This window comes from Calonectris borealis, chromosome 3 (genome assembly GCF_964195595.1).
Source record: "Calonectris borealis chromosome 3, bCalBor7.hap1.2, whole genome shotgun sequence".
Lineage (NCBI taxonomy): Eukaryota > Metazoa > Chordata > Aves > Procellariiformes > Procellariidae > Calonectris > Calonectris borealis.
In genome coordinates, this window is record NC_134314.1 from 61,014,722 (window position 1) to 61,029,080 (window position 14,359).

General features: G+C 42.3%; 2 protein-coding genes across 2 annotated transcripts in view; both read right to left on the reverse strand.

Moving 5' to 3' along the window:
• Positions 1 to 1,086: 1,086 nt before the first annotated feature.
• LOC142081372 (protein NYNRIN-like) lies at positions 1,087 to 4,695 on the reverse strand. Its single transcript, XM_075148091.1, has 2 exons — positions 2,686 to 4,695; positions 1,087 to 1,273 (listed from the first exon to the last, which is right to left on the reverse strand). The coding sequence occupies exons 1-2, from the start codon at positions 4,416 to 4,418 to the stop codon at positions 1,252 to 1,254; spliced, it is 1,755 nt and encodes a 584-aa protein (XP_075004192.1). The 5' UTR covers positions 4,419 to 4,695; the 3' UTR covers positions 1,087 to 1,251.
• A 7,316-nt stretch (positions 4,696 to 12,011) lies between these two features.
• Positions 12,012 to 14,359, reverse strand: part of THEMIS (thymocyte selection associated) — an 82,874-nt gene continuing 80,526 nt past the window's right edge. The window contains exon 7 of the mRNA XM_075145808.1: positions 12,012 to 13,763. Within this exon, the coding sequence (XP_075001909.1) occupies positions 13,754 to 13,763 (10 nt within the window). The 3' untranslated portion in view covers positions 12,012 to 13,753. The remainder of the gene's footprint in view (positions 13,764 to 14,359) is intronic.

The window sequence follows — 14,359 nt, forward strand, 5'->3', positions numbered from 1 at the left end:
GGAGGAGCACGTTGCTTTTTTCAGAGTGTCACCGAAATCGGGAAGGAACCTCGTAACACCAATGTAGTGTTAAAAGGCAGGCATTCTTTATTAGCAGCGCTGGGGACACGGGGGATCGCTCCACCACAGCGTGTCCAATTTGTTGCACCTTTCACCATAAATTTATACAACAAAATCATAAATATACATAGCATTACATCATTTACTAATACATATGCATGACTAGTCTTCGCTTCGTATTAAAATGAGCTCTCCTCCCATTTGCGCCTGCGCACTGTTGCTTGGTGGTGGTCGTCAGGGGTCTTGGAGATGAAGGCTAGTGACTCCTCTTCGTCACTGTTGGCTGACCCTTTTACTTTGCGCAGACGCAGTGGCCTTTTGGCTTCTATCCGACCTAGGTGATTTGCTTCAACTGGTTTCTTCTAAGCATCAGTTGCTTCTTACAATAGTATACTAAATTATCTTCTAATATTTAACAAACCAACAGTCCCTCATGTTCCTAAATTTATTTGTACTGTACTGTACTATAGAAACATGAACAGAACACTCTACCTGAATTTATAATAACTATTTGTTTCAAACATCTACTCCTAGCAACTAGTGATTTCTTTTGATCATTAGTTTGATTGGAATTTAACCCAATCATGGTTTGGGGCTTTACAGAGAAATTTAAAGTAGCAGCACTGCTTGGTAACTGTATGGTAACATTTCCCCCCTTTGGAAGTCTTGAAATTTTAGTTAATTTCAATACTTCCACAATATTAACTATTTACAAAGGCAGGATTCGTGTTTGCTAGATTGTAATTGTCACCACTATTTCCTACTAGTGCGAGAGTGATCTTTCGATCAACGGCAGCCTTTCTTGTGAACTCTCTTTTCAAGCAATAATAGATAAGCAATATCACTAGGGAAATAATTAACAAACACAATACAGTACTAATTAAAGATTTTACCCAGGAACTTAGGTTCCATCCCAGTCCACTAAAGATTTTATCAAACCAATTTTCTTGCATGTCTGTTTAAATTTCTTGAGTGTTCTTTTCTATTTGTCCTAACAAATCCAAATCATGTTCCACATCTTGTGTAACATTTGGGATATGTATGCAACAATGATCAATTCTATCTTTCAAATATCCACAAACTCCATGTTCTTTTAACAGAAGCATATCTAGAGCCATTCTATTTTGCAAAGTCATTTTTGAGGTGGCTTGGAGTTGTAAATTTAATTGTTTAAACCCTTTTCTTGTCACATTAGCTAATTTTTCTACTTGTCCTGTTAATTTATATAACCAAGCCCTATTCCTATACGTTGATAGGGGAGCTAACAAGGACTCTAAGGCCCAGCCAATTTTCACTCCTACTGAGGGTTCATTCCATTTTTCTTCCTCAACTTGTGACCTCTTTGCACGAACCAATCTTAAATTTTCAAGAGCACCCTTAAAAGGAGCCTTTTTCCAAATTGGGCATAATGTTGGCATTCCTAAAGTAATTTGCCTCACCTTTTTATCCATGGATAAATGGGTGGTCCAGGTTCCATCACTCATTGCCCAAACTAAATGTCCTGGACTTTGAATAGTGGATTTCTTGCAACTAAAAACTGCATCTCTTTCAAGCTTATATGGATCATTGAGAATCAAATCATTTTAAGACCTCTACACCAACACCCATATTTCAATGCAGCTGCCAAAGGGGGAATATTTTGAATTGTTTTGTCTATTGTACTACAATTATATATTTTTTACAACTCCACCAAGATACTATATTTTCCTTTTCTCGGGAAGCGGCTTCTTTATCATTAATAACTGATAGAGCTTGAAAAACTGTTCCATCCCCATTTTTGTTTTGGACTTTGTTCACAATGAAGCCCATCTTTATTCAAATTTGTCGTTAAAATTCCCCATGGAATCGACTCACCTACTGCTCTCGGAATTGGGAGGCATGCCGTTATTTGGGTGACATTTTGCAATTTAGCAAACTCCTTTATCAATCCTATCATTAGATTTCTTCCGGAGTCCTTTTGGGAATGTGTATCAATTGCTCTGATGAATCTTCAATTTCTGTTTTGTTCATTTGATTTCCTTCTTCTCCAAATAAAGTTCCCACCAATATTAATTGCCAGATTAACATACATTTTCTTACAATCAGACACATTTTAGAGTCAATTTTGCAGTTTCTGGATCCCTATTAATAATTTTCCACGACGGGGCCTTCTTTACTCGAGTGTAATGTATCCACGGCTCCACTCCTTCTACTTTGATTGCAGTGTAAGTTGTTAACAGTACCTGGAAGGGTCCCTTCCACTTCTCCTGCAGTGGTTCAGAGTTCCAGGTTCTTACATATACAAGATCACCTGGCTGATACTGATGTACAGGCGTATCCAAGGCAAGTGATCTAGTCAATACCACATATCTTCGGAGTGCTCCAAGGACTTTCCCTAAAGAAATCAAATATCTTTTCAAATCAGTTTCCCCAGTTACCTTAATAACCCCTGGGATTAAAGGAATTTGGTATGCCTTACCATACAAAATTTCATATGGACTTACACCGTCTTTTGATCTTGGTTGAATTCTAATTCTTAAAAGAGCCAACGGTAAGGCCTGTGGCCACCTCAAAGATGTTTCCTGGCAAATTTTACTTATCTGTCTTTTCAATGTTTGATTCATTCTCTCTATTTTTCCACTTGACTGTGGTCTCCAGGGGGTATGTAGGTCCCACTTGATGCCTAAAATTTTGCTAATTTGCTGGACCATTTCTGCCACGAAATGCGGTCCCCTATCAGAAGACATTCCTATCGGTACTCCAAATCTAGGTATTATTTCTTTCAATAATATTTTGACTACCTCTTTGGCTTTGTTGGTGCGGCAAGGAAAGGCCTCCGGCCATCCAGAAAATGTGTCAATCAACACTAACAAATATCTACACCCATTTTGCCTGGGTAACTCAGAAAAATCAATTTGCCAATAATCTCCAGGAGAATTTCCTTGCTTTATTACTCCTAACGGTGGCTTCTTTTGGTTCAAAGGATTATTCTTATGACAAATTAGACACTTAGCTACTATTGATTTAACTATTCCTGTCATTCCCACGCAAACTGCAAATGTTTTCAAATTAGATATCATTGCATCTATTCCCCAATGTGTCTGCTCATGCTTTTCTCTTGCAAGTTCTATCATAACCTGCGGGGTCACTATTACTTGTTTTTCCGGTGTTACCCACCATCCTTCGACATTTTGGGATGCCTTTAATTGCTCTGCCAATTGGTTATCCAATTTACTATATTTTGGTTTTGAATCAGGGAGTTTTATGTGTTTTACTGGTACTAGTGCAAGGATGCCTTGTTTTGCTGCCTCTTTCGCAGCTTTATCTGCCAATCGATTACCTATGTTTACTACTGTTTGACCAAATTGGTGGGCTTTGCAATGCATTACTGCTACTTCTTTCGGTTTCTGTACGTCTTCTAGAAGTTGGAGAATTTCTTCCTTGTATCTTATAGATGTTCCTTGAGCTGATAACAATCCTCTCTCTTTCCAAATAGCTCCATGAGCATGGATCACACCAAACGCATATTTAGAATCAGTCCAAATGTTTACCCTTTTTCCCTCGGCAATTTGCAGAGCTCGCCTTAATGCAACCAGTTCTGCTTTCTGTGCTGAGGTATTTGTAGGCAGCATCCTTGATTCCAGTACCTCGGTGGTGGTGACAACAGCATACCCGGCCATTCGCTTTCCTTCCTGGACAAAGCTGCTTCCATCAGTAAACAGTTCCAAGTCAGGATGTTCCAGAGGTTCATCTCTCAAATCCAATCTACTGGAATAGACTTGTTCAATGGTTAGCAAACAATCATGTTCTAAACTTCCTGCTGGATTCTCTGCTGTTAGAAATATTGCTGGATTGACAATTGGTGTGGTTTTCAATTCCACATCATCTTGTTCCAATAGGACAACCTGGTATTTTAGCATTCTGCTAGGGGACAACCAATGACCCCCCTTTTGCTCTAGAACAGTTATCACCATGTGTGGGGCATATACCACCATCTTCTGTCCCATAGTCAACTTTCGAGCCTCTTGGATCAACAACACTGTTGCTGCTACAGCGCGCAAACATCCCGGCCATCCTTTACTCACATTATCAAGTTGTTTGGAGAAATACCCAACCGGTCTTTTCCAGGATCCCAGTCTTTGTGTCAGTACTCCCAGAGCCAGATGTTGTCTCTCGTGCACAAACAGCTCGAACGGCTTAGTCACATCAGGTAGTCCTAAAGCAGGAGCCATCATCAATGCTTTCTTTAGTTCTTTAAATGACTTTCGGCATTCAGGTGTCCAGGTCAAATACCGGTCTTTGGATTCTTTCAAAGCCTCGTATAGTGGCTTTACATATAGTCCATAGTCCACAATCCAAAGTCGGCACCATCCAACCATTCCCAAAAAGGCTCTCAATTCCTTTGGGCTATTGGGTTCAGGGGTCTGACAAATTGCTTCCTTTCTTTCATTCCCCAATTGTCTTTGTCCCTGGGATATTTCAAAACCCAGGTAAATCACAGTTTCTTTTCCTATTTGGGCCTTAGTCTTAGAGACTCTATATCCACCTTGGCCCAGGAAGTTCAATAAACTAATAGTACTCTCGAGGCACTCCTTTTTGTTTTCTGCCGCTATCAAGATGTCATCCACATACTGTAACAATGTGCCTTTCCCTTGATTCTGTCTCTTCCATATTTCCAATTCTTTTGCCAATTGGTTTCCAAATATTGTAGGGCTATTTTTAAACCCTTGTGGAAGTACAGTCCATGTCAATTGTGTCTTCCGTCCTGTGGTAGGGCTTTCCCATTCAAAAGCAAATATGCTTTGGCTTTTTGCATCCAGGGGTATGCAAAAGAAGGCATCCTTTAAATCCAATACCGTAAACCATTTATGTTCCTCTTTTAAAGAGGTCAATAAAGTATATGGGTTAGCTACAACTGGATGCATGTCTTGCACTATTTGATTTATAGCTCTCAAATCTTGGACTAATCGATATTCTTTTCCTCCAGATTTCTTTACTGGCAATATGGGAGTGTTATATTCTGATTCACATTCTACCAAGAGCCCATATTCTAAAAATTTTGTAATCAATTCTTCTAATCCTTTCCGAGCCTCCCACTTAATGGGGTATTGTTTTTGTCTTACCGGCTTGGCTCCAGGTTTCAGGTTTACTTTTACCGGTTCTGCCAACTTAGATCGTCCTGGTTTTCCACTCGCCCAAACCAATGGAATTACTGCATTTTCCAGTTCTTCTGGAATTTGTTCTTCCTTGGGGAAATCCTGCAACATAAACGCCTTTGCCTCTATAATTTTTGACTCCGGTACTAACAATTTAATTTCCCCATCTCTAAAAGTTATCTGTGCATTTAACTTACTCAACAAATCTCGCCCTAATAAGGGCAATGGGCATTCTGGCATATATAAAAACTGATGAGTTACCCACCGCTTTCCCAATTTAAACTTTAATGGTTCTAAAAAGGGTCGGTTCTCTCTTTGCCCTGTCGCACCAACAACATTAACTGATTTACTACTAAGTCCCCCCTTACACATATTTAGTACTGAATAGGTAGCTCCTGTATCTACTAAAAATTCTATTTCTTCATCCCCTAGCCTTAACATTACCAGAGGTTCAGCTAGGGTTGATTCCTCCGGTCCCCTTCATAAATCTTCGTCCAAGGTCATCAATTCAAGCAAAGCATCCAATATCACTTGTAAATCACTCCAATCTGGATCCTGGGTTCTAATTATTGTTTCGATCACTTTAGCCACTCTTTCAGGATCCTCTCGATAAGTACCCGCAAGCTCTTTCCATGATCTCAATTCAGTGATAGAAAATGGAACTTTAACCAAAACCGGTCCTTCATTTCCTACTGCTTCTCGAAGAGGAGCTTGGAGGGAAGTAGGTCTTACTTCTCCTTGTTTTCCCCGTGTTCTACCCGAAATTGGGCTGAATCCCCCTATCCCTCCTTCTACTGGAGGAACAGGGAGTTCATCATCTTCTAAATCCTAATCTTCCCCTCCCCTCCTTCGGCGGGGAGCGATCATTAATTCAATGTCTTCTCCCTCAGTTCCATTTTCTATCCATTTCTTTTTACCACTTTTGTTTGATCCCTTCTTACTTTCCTCATCACTCAATACCATCATAGAATGATATGATCACATTCCACATCGTTTCTGCCACTCCGGATGGTTTCGCAATGCGAAAAACAAATCAACATATGCCATTTCATCCCATTTACCTTCCCTCTTACAAAATAACATCAGTTGTAGGATGGTATTATATTGCAATGTTCCATTCTCTGGCCATTTTTCCCATCTTCCAATTTATACATGGGCCACCAATTATTACAATATTCAATTAGCTGTTTCCGAGTCAAAGGATCACCCCCCAGATCTTTCCAATACTTCAAAATACATCCCAAGGGTGTTCTTTGTGGGACTGCTTTCTTGCTCGGAAAAGTACCCATCCTCCAAAGACTAGTTGAGTGTGATTGTGCACTATCACCAGTCACTAGTCAGAGGGACCCCAACCCCTGGTGGAGCTCCCTCTCCGGGGCCTCTTACCCCTTCCTTTACCCGGGTCTCTAGCCCAACCCTGCGAAGCTTTCACCGCGACTTATGGGCAGGCGTTATTACTAGGTACCTCTCAGCCCAACTCTGCGTAGCTTTCGCCGCGCCTTACGAGCAGACCGCGGGGACTCTACCCCTTTCCTTTTTAGAAAAGAATGCCTTTTTACCTGTTCCAGGGGACTTGCTTTGAATTCTTCGGTCCGGGGATCAGAGGTTCTCCCCGAGAATCCCTCGGTGCCGGCTGGAGGTCCTGTGATCCCACGGATCCGTCGAGATTCACAAGCAGGGTCCCATCTGGGTCGCCAAAACTGTCACCGAAATCGGGAAGGAACCTCGTAACACCAATGTAGTGTTAAAAGGCAGGCATTCTTTATTAGCAGCGCTGGGGACACGGGGGATCGCTCCACCACAGCGTGTCCAATTTGTTGCACCTTTCACCATAAATTTATACAACAAAATCATAAATATACATAGCATTACATCATTTACTAATACATATGCATGACTAGTCTTCGCTTCGTATTAAAATGAGCTCTCCTCCCATTTGCGCCTGCGCACTGTTGCTTGGTGGTGGTCGTCAGGGGTCTTGGAGATGAAGGCTAGTGACTCCTCTTCGTCACTGTTGGCTGACCCTTTTACTTTGCGCAGACGCAGTGGCCTTTTGGCTTCTATCCGACCTAGGTGATTTGCTTCAACTGGTTTCTTCTAAGCATCAGTTGCTTCTTACAATAGTATACTAAATTATCTTCTAATATTTAACAAACCAACAGTCCCTCATGTTCCTAAATTTATTTGTACTGTACTGTACTATAGAAACATGAACAGAACACTCTACCTGAATTTATAATAACTATTTGTTTCAAACATCTACTCCTAGCAACTAGTGATTTCTTTTGATCATTAGTTTGATTGGAATTTAACCCAATCATGGTTTGGGGCTTTACAGAGAAATTTAAAGTAGCAGCACTGCTTGGTAACTGTATGGTAACAAGAGCTCGTGTTGAGCTTTCATGTACAGAGTGTAAAGACCTGGCACCTGAAAAAGGGCTGGTATTTCCTTCAGTTTAACTTTTGAAGAAAAATCCCAGCTTGATACCACCTCTCCCACTGCCATTTCATTTTTGCAGTGATGCTGGACATCAGAGCACTTGCTGGGCTCTGTTCTATTTAAGTTTGAAGTGTTTACAGCCCATATCCACAGAGGCATTTGGGCTCCTAACACTCAATAGGATGTTTTCGATACGATTTAAGAATTCGAATATGCTTGTAAATCTGAACCTAAGCTCATTTTGGATCTAATCTTCTGTACTACAGATGAGACAAAATGGGCCATGAGGTGTCTTAAGAACAACTTGCACGGCGTGAAGTGCAGCCCTGCCCCAGGCAGGCGCTCGTAAGGATCTCTAGGAGAGCCCAGAGGCTGCAGACTTGCCAGACTGCACCAGCTGGAAAGGGCTGCTCCTGCTGGGAAGCACAGGCAGTGACTGGAAATGGGGTTCAGAGGATGAGGAATGGAGGCAGAATCACATGAAGATTTGTTACAAGGCATTTATACCTACTTAAAAAATTACTCTATTTAGGTAACATTTTTATCTAGAAAAAACATGATAATTTTTAAATGTTTTTTAACTGATTCATGCCTAACCAAACTTCCCAGGACAGAAGACGCAATGAAATAAAATCCTTAATGTCTCTCACTTCCTTCTGCAAACCATTTGTAGCTGTGGGAAAGAGCTGCACGAACTGTTTGTGCATATGTTTGCAGGAAAGGACTGCAGCAGGTATAGCGGGACAGATAGCGGCAGTATAAACCAGCGGACAGGAGAAAAACATCATTTCAGAAAGAAAGGCTGTTTCTACCTCTCCTTTCGTACAATGTTAGGCCCCAAAATACTAACAGATGTGATCACGGAACCTAAGGAGAACAGGCAGCTGGAATAGGGTGGAAAAAGGAAAAGAGTCTTTTTGCTGACAACGTAGCTGCCGTACCCCATGGGGCAACCCCCTAAGCCCCGCTCAAAGCCGCCTTCTGTGCCGTGAGGACCAGGGGGGTTATGAAGGAGCCAGCGTATTTGCAAGAAAGAAAGATCATAACTTCTGAGGCTGCCCTAGGAAGAGCTAAGCAAGCCCTGCCGCTTTCTGAGGCTGGCCTGAGCCGCCGGCTGCCGGCACTGCTGCGCCCAGAGCCTCAGCGACAACGTCACGGAGAGCACAGGGATAAGGCACTTGTAGGTACAGGCATTTCTTAAATCCTGGCGGGATCAGGCCCTCAAGGGTCCTTGTAGCCGTTTCCACATACTCCCAAGTCTTAACACACATGAGGAATTTAAAGTTACATGAGAACACAAAAATGGCCGGACTGGGCTATCCATCCCGGTACCCCCTCTCTGGCAGTGGCCGGCAGCAGCGGACTGGGGCAAGAGCAGCAGCGGCAAGGCAAAGGCAGGGTAAGCCCCCCTCCCGCCCAGCCTGCCAGCGGCTGACACTTAGGTCAGACCTGTAGGGTTTATCAGTCCCAAAGAAAGAGTCGTAAAAGGCTATCTTGGAAAATACAAAAACCCAAGAGAAGAGATGGGAAGCTCGTCAAAGGGATGTATTATTGCAAAGCATAAGAACACTCCCAGCACACAGGCACATTAAAAAAAGGAGGGAGGAAAATTAAAAAAAAAAAAAACAGCAACATCCTGCCAGTAATACGTGAAGCATAAGCAAGAAAACTCTTTCTCTTCGGAGACTATCAGTTTTAATATGGTGTCAAGGAGTCGAAAGTTAACATGGCACAGGCGCATCAAAGTGAAAAAATGTTAGGAAAACACTTGGGCAGCCTTAGAAGAGGTAGAAAAAGTATCAAATGCGTTAAGTGAAGAGATAGCAAGAATAAACAGCGGCTTCTTATTGGGAAGAGTGTGGTAGATAAGCGTTTGTTTGACAGGTTGTATTTAAACAAAAGAGCTTTTGGCATTTAAAGAAGAATGCAGGGAGAAGATTCTTCTTATCTTCTGAGGCACAAAGGCTGGATATATAAAAAATGTGCATGTTGATCATCCAAACAGAAAATGCCATCTCACTAAGGGCTTATGCACACATGGAGTGCTGCGCAGCAGCTGCTCCTGAGCAGGTCTTCAGTGAGAACACGCTGGAAATACTTCTTAGCATTAAAAGAGATAAGCCTTTAAGCTAACAAGTCTGTGCAAAAGCTTATGCCAATCTTTTGCAAAGCAAATATCTTATTATTTAAATACACTTGTATTCTCTTCAGGCATAGCGATCGTGGTCTATGTTCAGCTGAAAATGGCTTTCCCCTCTCGAATGCAGTCTTCTTGAGCAGTAATGTCTGGGATTGATAACCAGGTCCCTCAAGGATCGTGGTGACATTATAGCTTTGTCAAACATGTATTAGCAAACAGTACGAAATCACTGTGGTCATCTGTACAGCATAAGGGAATCGCAATACTTATTGAGTCTTAAATATCGAACACGAGCCTTTTACTAGGATCTTACTTCATGCCTCCTCCCTCTGCTCCACTTTCCCCAGCAAGACTGGATGTCCTTTACTCGCAGCACAGCACCACGGCCTCTCTTCCATGCCATGAACTGAATGCAAACGCCACTGTCCTTCTGCGCCATGTAAACTCAACAGCCAGGCTAGTTCTCATTTCTGTGATAGGATACGATGTTGGCTCATGTGCCTGAGTGTCCTGGTCGGGATAGAGTTAATTTTCTTCCTAGTAGCTGGTATAGTGCTGTGTTTTGGATTTAGTATGAGAATAATGTTGATAACACACTGATGTTTTAGTTGTTGCTAAGTAGTGCTTGACACTAGTCAAGGACTTTTCAGCTTCCTGTGCTCTGCCAGGTGCACAAGAAGCTGGGAGGGAGAACAGCCAGGACACCTGACCCAAACTGGCCAACAGGGTATTCCATACCATGTGATGTCATGCTCAGTATATAAGCTGGGGGCAGTTGGCCAGGGAGCAGTGACCGCTGCTCGGGAACTGGGTGGGCATCGGTCGGTGGGTGGTGAGCAATTGCATTGTGCATCACTTATTTTGTGTATTCTATCATCATCATCATCATTATTATTATTATTATTATTATTATTATTATTATTATTATTTTCCCTTCCTTTTCTGTTCTATTAAACTGTCTTTATTTCAATCCACAAACTCCACTTATTTTTTTCCAATTCTTTCCCCCATCCCACTGGGGGGGAGGAGTGAGTGAGTGGCTGTGTGGTGTTTGGCTGCCTGCTGAAAAGATACCGGCGACAGCTCTGCTACTAATATATTTACAACGTTCATAAAATCTGCCACCTTTACTCAGGTGAATAAAACTCATTGAACTCAATGAGGTAGAATATACAAGACAGGATTGTTGCATGTTACAAGGATGGCAGAACCAGACTCCTTATGTGACAGGACCTATGCAAAGAAGAGAAATTACTTCTTTGGAAGCATTTTAAAGGGAAGAAGTTGCAAAACGGCTGATAAGTCGGGTTTGTTCACGAACTAGTTCACAAATGCTTTTATAGAATGTCTGAAAGAAGCTTAGGTTTGTTGGGAAAGTTACTGCATCCCACCCTGTTCACACCCACCCTAGGGCACACCTACGGCAAATAATGAGAGCCTTGTTTTTTCTAGGCTCTCTCAGCCTCTTCTATGTCAGATGCTCCAGGTCCTTAATCATCTTCATGGCCCTTTGTTGGACTGGCTCCAGTACGTCCATGTCCTTGTACTGGGGAGCCAGAACAGGACATGGTAGTCCAGATGTGGCCTCGCCAGTGCTGAGCAGAAGGGAAGAGTCACCTCCCTCAACCTGCTGGCACCACTCTGCCAATGCAGCCCAGGAGGCTGTTGGCGTCCCTCTCCTCCTTTCTAGCTGCAGAAGTCAGGCTTCTGGTACTTTAGTGAAGGAAAATTGTGATAGTAACGTATCATATCTTTCAGACATCCAGCAGAGGACACCACCACATTCAGCAGAAAAAGAAAAAAAAGTCAGTAAAATACACAACAAATTTCATTTATTCAAATACCAGACTGCATTTGCTGGCATAACAAACTGGCTTGTTTTGAGCTGCTACAAGGAGAAATAGAGATTTTTGTGAAAAATGCTTAAAATCTATTTCAAATACCCACAGGTGATGTGTCAGCCAGTTACAAGTTTTGTATACACCTGCAAGCCTCCGTATTAACAAGTGATATGCAAAATGCTGCATGCTACATATGCGTGGAACCAAAGCACTCTGAGCGATATTCTTAATACTTCAGTTGTAACTGATTTTAATGAGGATGAACATTTATCTTGAATAAATTAATGTGAGGCAATATTGAGAAATTCTAAATTAATTTGCATTAGTGAAAATTAATCATTCAGTAGAATTTTAATAGGCAATTCTGAAGATACTATACTGTCTGCTTGAAAAGACTTTAAAGTATTTAAGATATTTTTGTGAGCATTTGCTTTTTAACTCCTCAGTAGGACTGAAAATATGGTATGTCTAGGCTCTCTAAACATGTTCCCTTTCTCCACCCTAAAACTGTCTGGGAAGTTTGACTATTTTGTGCAGCTGTCTGAGATTTCTGGATATGCCACTCTGATCAAGCTGCTGTGAGTCTGGAAACTCTTGGCACATCAACTGTGTATTGACACATCAGCTCTCGATAGTTTTCCCTGAGAGTCAAAGCACTGCCAGAGGGATATGCACTTGCCCTAGATCTAACACTTCAAGATACACAGCACTTGCTATGCACGTGCTGCCCGTTCTTATTCTTATATGCCATAAATGATGGTTTGCTCTGCCAGAACACCGGGACTAGGTCCAGTACCACCCAAAGATCTTAAGGACACTCTACCCGTGCAGCTCGTGTGTTTGCACATAGCGATCACAGGAATACAGCAGCTCTAATATCAGCACTGATGACGTGCTCACTGCCAAGCCCACTGAGATGCTCATCTGTGTAAGCAGAGGCTCTCCCTGCCGCTGCTCGGCACTCGCAGGGTAGGGGCAGGGCACAAAGGGAAGTCCCTCTGTCTGGGCCAAGGAGGCCTTGTATCCCTTTCAGATACCATGTAACCATTTGGCTTTCATTTTTCATTTTCAGAAGTATAAAGTAAAAGGAAATCCTTCAAAGCAAACACTTCTTTTGTTTAAAAAAGGAGAAGAGGTTGTGCTGCTCTCCCTGTGCCCTCTCTCCAGTGGGGCAGCGTTGGCCATTCCCACGCGATGCAGAGGCACCTGGGGCTGCCTCTTCCCCCAGACATTTGTGTGGGAATACGAGGTACCACAAGGTGCAGGTGAAGCTCTTCAGCCCTGCTTTTCCCAGACCTCTTAGAGGGAAGCGTGTGCCTTTTTCTCAGTTGGGAGGGCTGGCACGAACACTACTCTTTCAGCTCCAGCTTCTGTCCTTCCTTCCTGGCTGTGTTTTCAGCAAATTGCTGAACATAGTAGCAAAATATACCACTCACTCTAGTGTGATTCTAGATAACTTAAGCTGTGCAAGGGGTTATGGAGATGGCAATGCTATCTAATTTAGGTACCCCTGGTCTTTCTGAATAGCACTGCCCTCTAAGGAGAGTGGCATTGCTTTCCAGGGTGAATTACTTGTGGTGCAACAGTACTACTTGTGCAATAAAGCATTGCTCATCGTCTGAAAGAGTGGCAGAATCTGATCAGTTTTGAGCCTTAACCTGAAGCGTTTGTGACTGGCTAAAGAAATGGAAGTTCACCTTAGACAACCCTTCATTCCCCTCTCTACCCTTCCCTCCTCCAAAAACCAAAGGAAACGACCATATAGCTGTTTCGGAAAGGGATGTTCCTTTTGCATATGCCCTACAGTGGTTCAGAAAATCAACTGGTATTTCAGGTGCAATAAGAATGAAAGATTGGACTTGGCACCATTATCTGAATTCATGAATAAATATGTACAGAAGAACTTTGTCCCTTCAAAGGGTCATGAGACATTAGCTGGTTTGACTTCTTATTTAGGACGAGTAAGCAGTTTAGTTTCTCAGGGGATTATTATAGTTAAATTACAGCCTCATATGCTCTTCATGAGACAAGAAGGACACTTTTCATGAGCAGCTTTTTCTTACAGTTGCGGTCAATCTTAGTATGTGAAGGACACAGATTCCTATTTGTTTCCAGTTAATTTCAGAATTATTTTGCTTCAGATGTCTCTGAAAACAAACAAAACAAAATGACAGGGTGAAACAGGAAACCTTTACATCTGGATTTAAAAATTACACAGAGAGTGCAGGTGAATGAGCTCTTGAGTCAAATTAATGGCTGCCAGCTAGGGCTCATCTGTGCCGTAAAATGGTTTGTCAGTACAATTATACCAGCAATCCCAAGACTACAGCAAAAAATAAAGCTAATATATGACTCTGACACAGCTATGCCAGCAACTTTGCCTAAATGCGTGAAACTCATACGAGTAAATTTTTCTTTTACTAGTATAGCTTATGCAGTTTAGGGAAATATTTGACCTACACAGGGCAAAAGAGCTCATTTATTCAGTCTAAGCTGTGACTCCAGCAAAAAGTTTTCCCGGTGTTTCTCCAGTATGACTACGCCCATGATGCCTGTCATGTTGCTGGTGTGGCAGACATGGGAGAAGAGATAACCCCGTCTTGGAGAGAGGCTTCCAACGGGTGTGCCCTGGGGCTGAGGTAAGAGAGATGCAGGCCTGGAGGGAAGTTAATTAATAACTTAATTAATATTTAATGGCAATATGCCAGCCTGCTAAGACTTCACCAGTGGGCTCTGTTCCCAG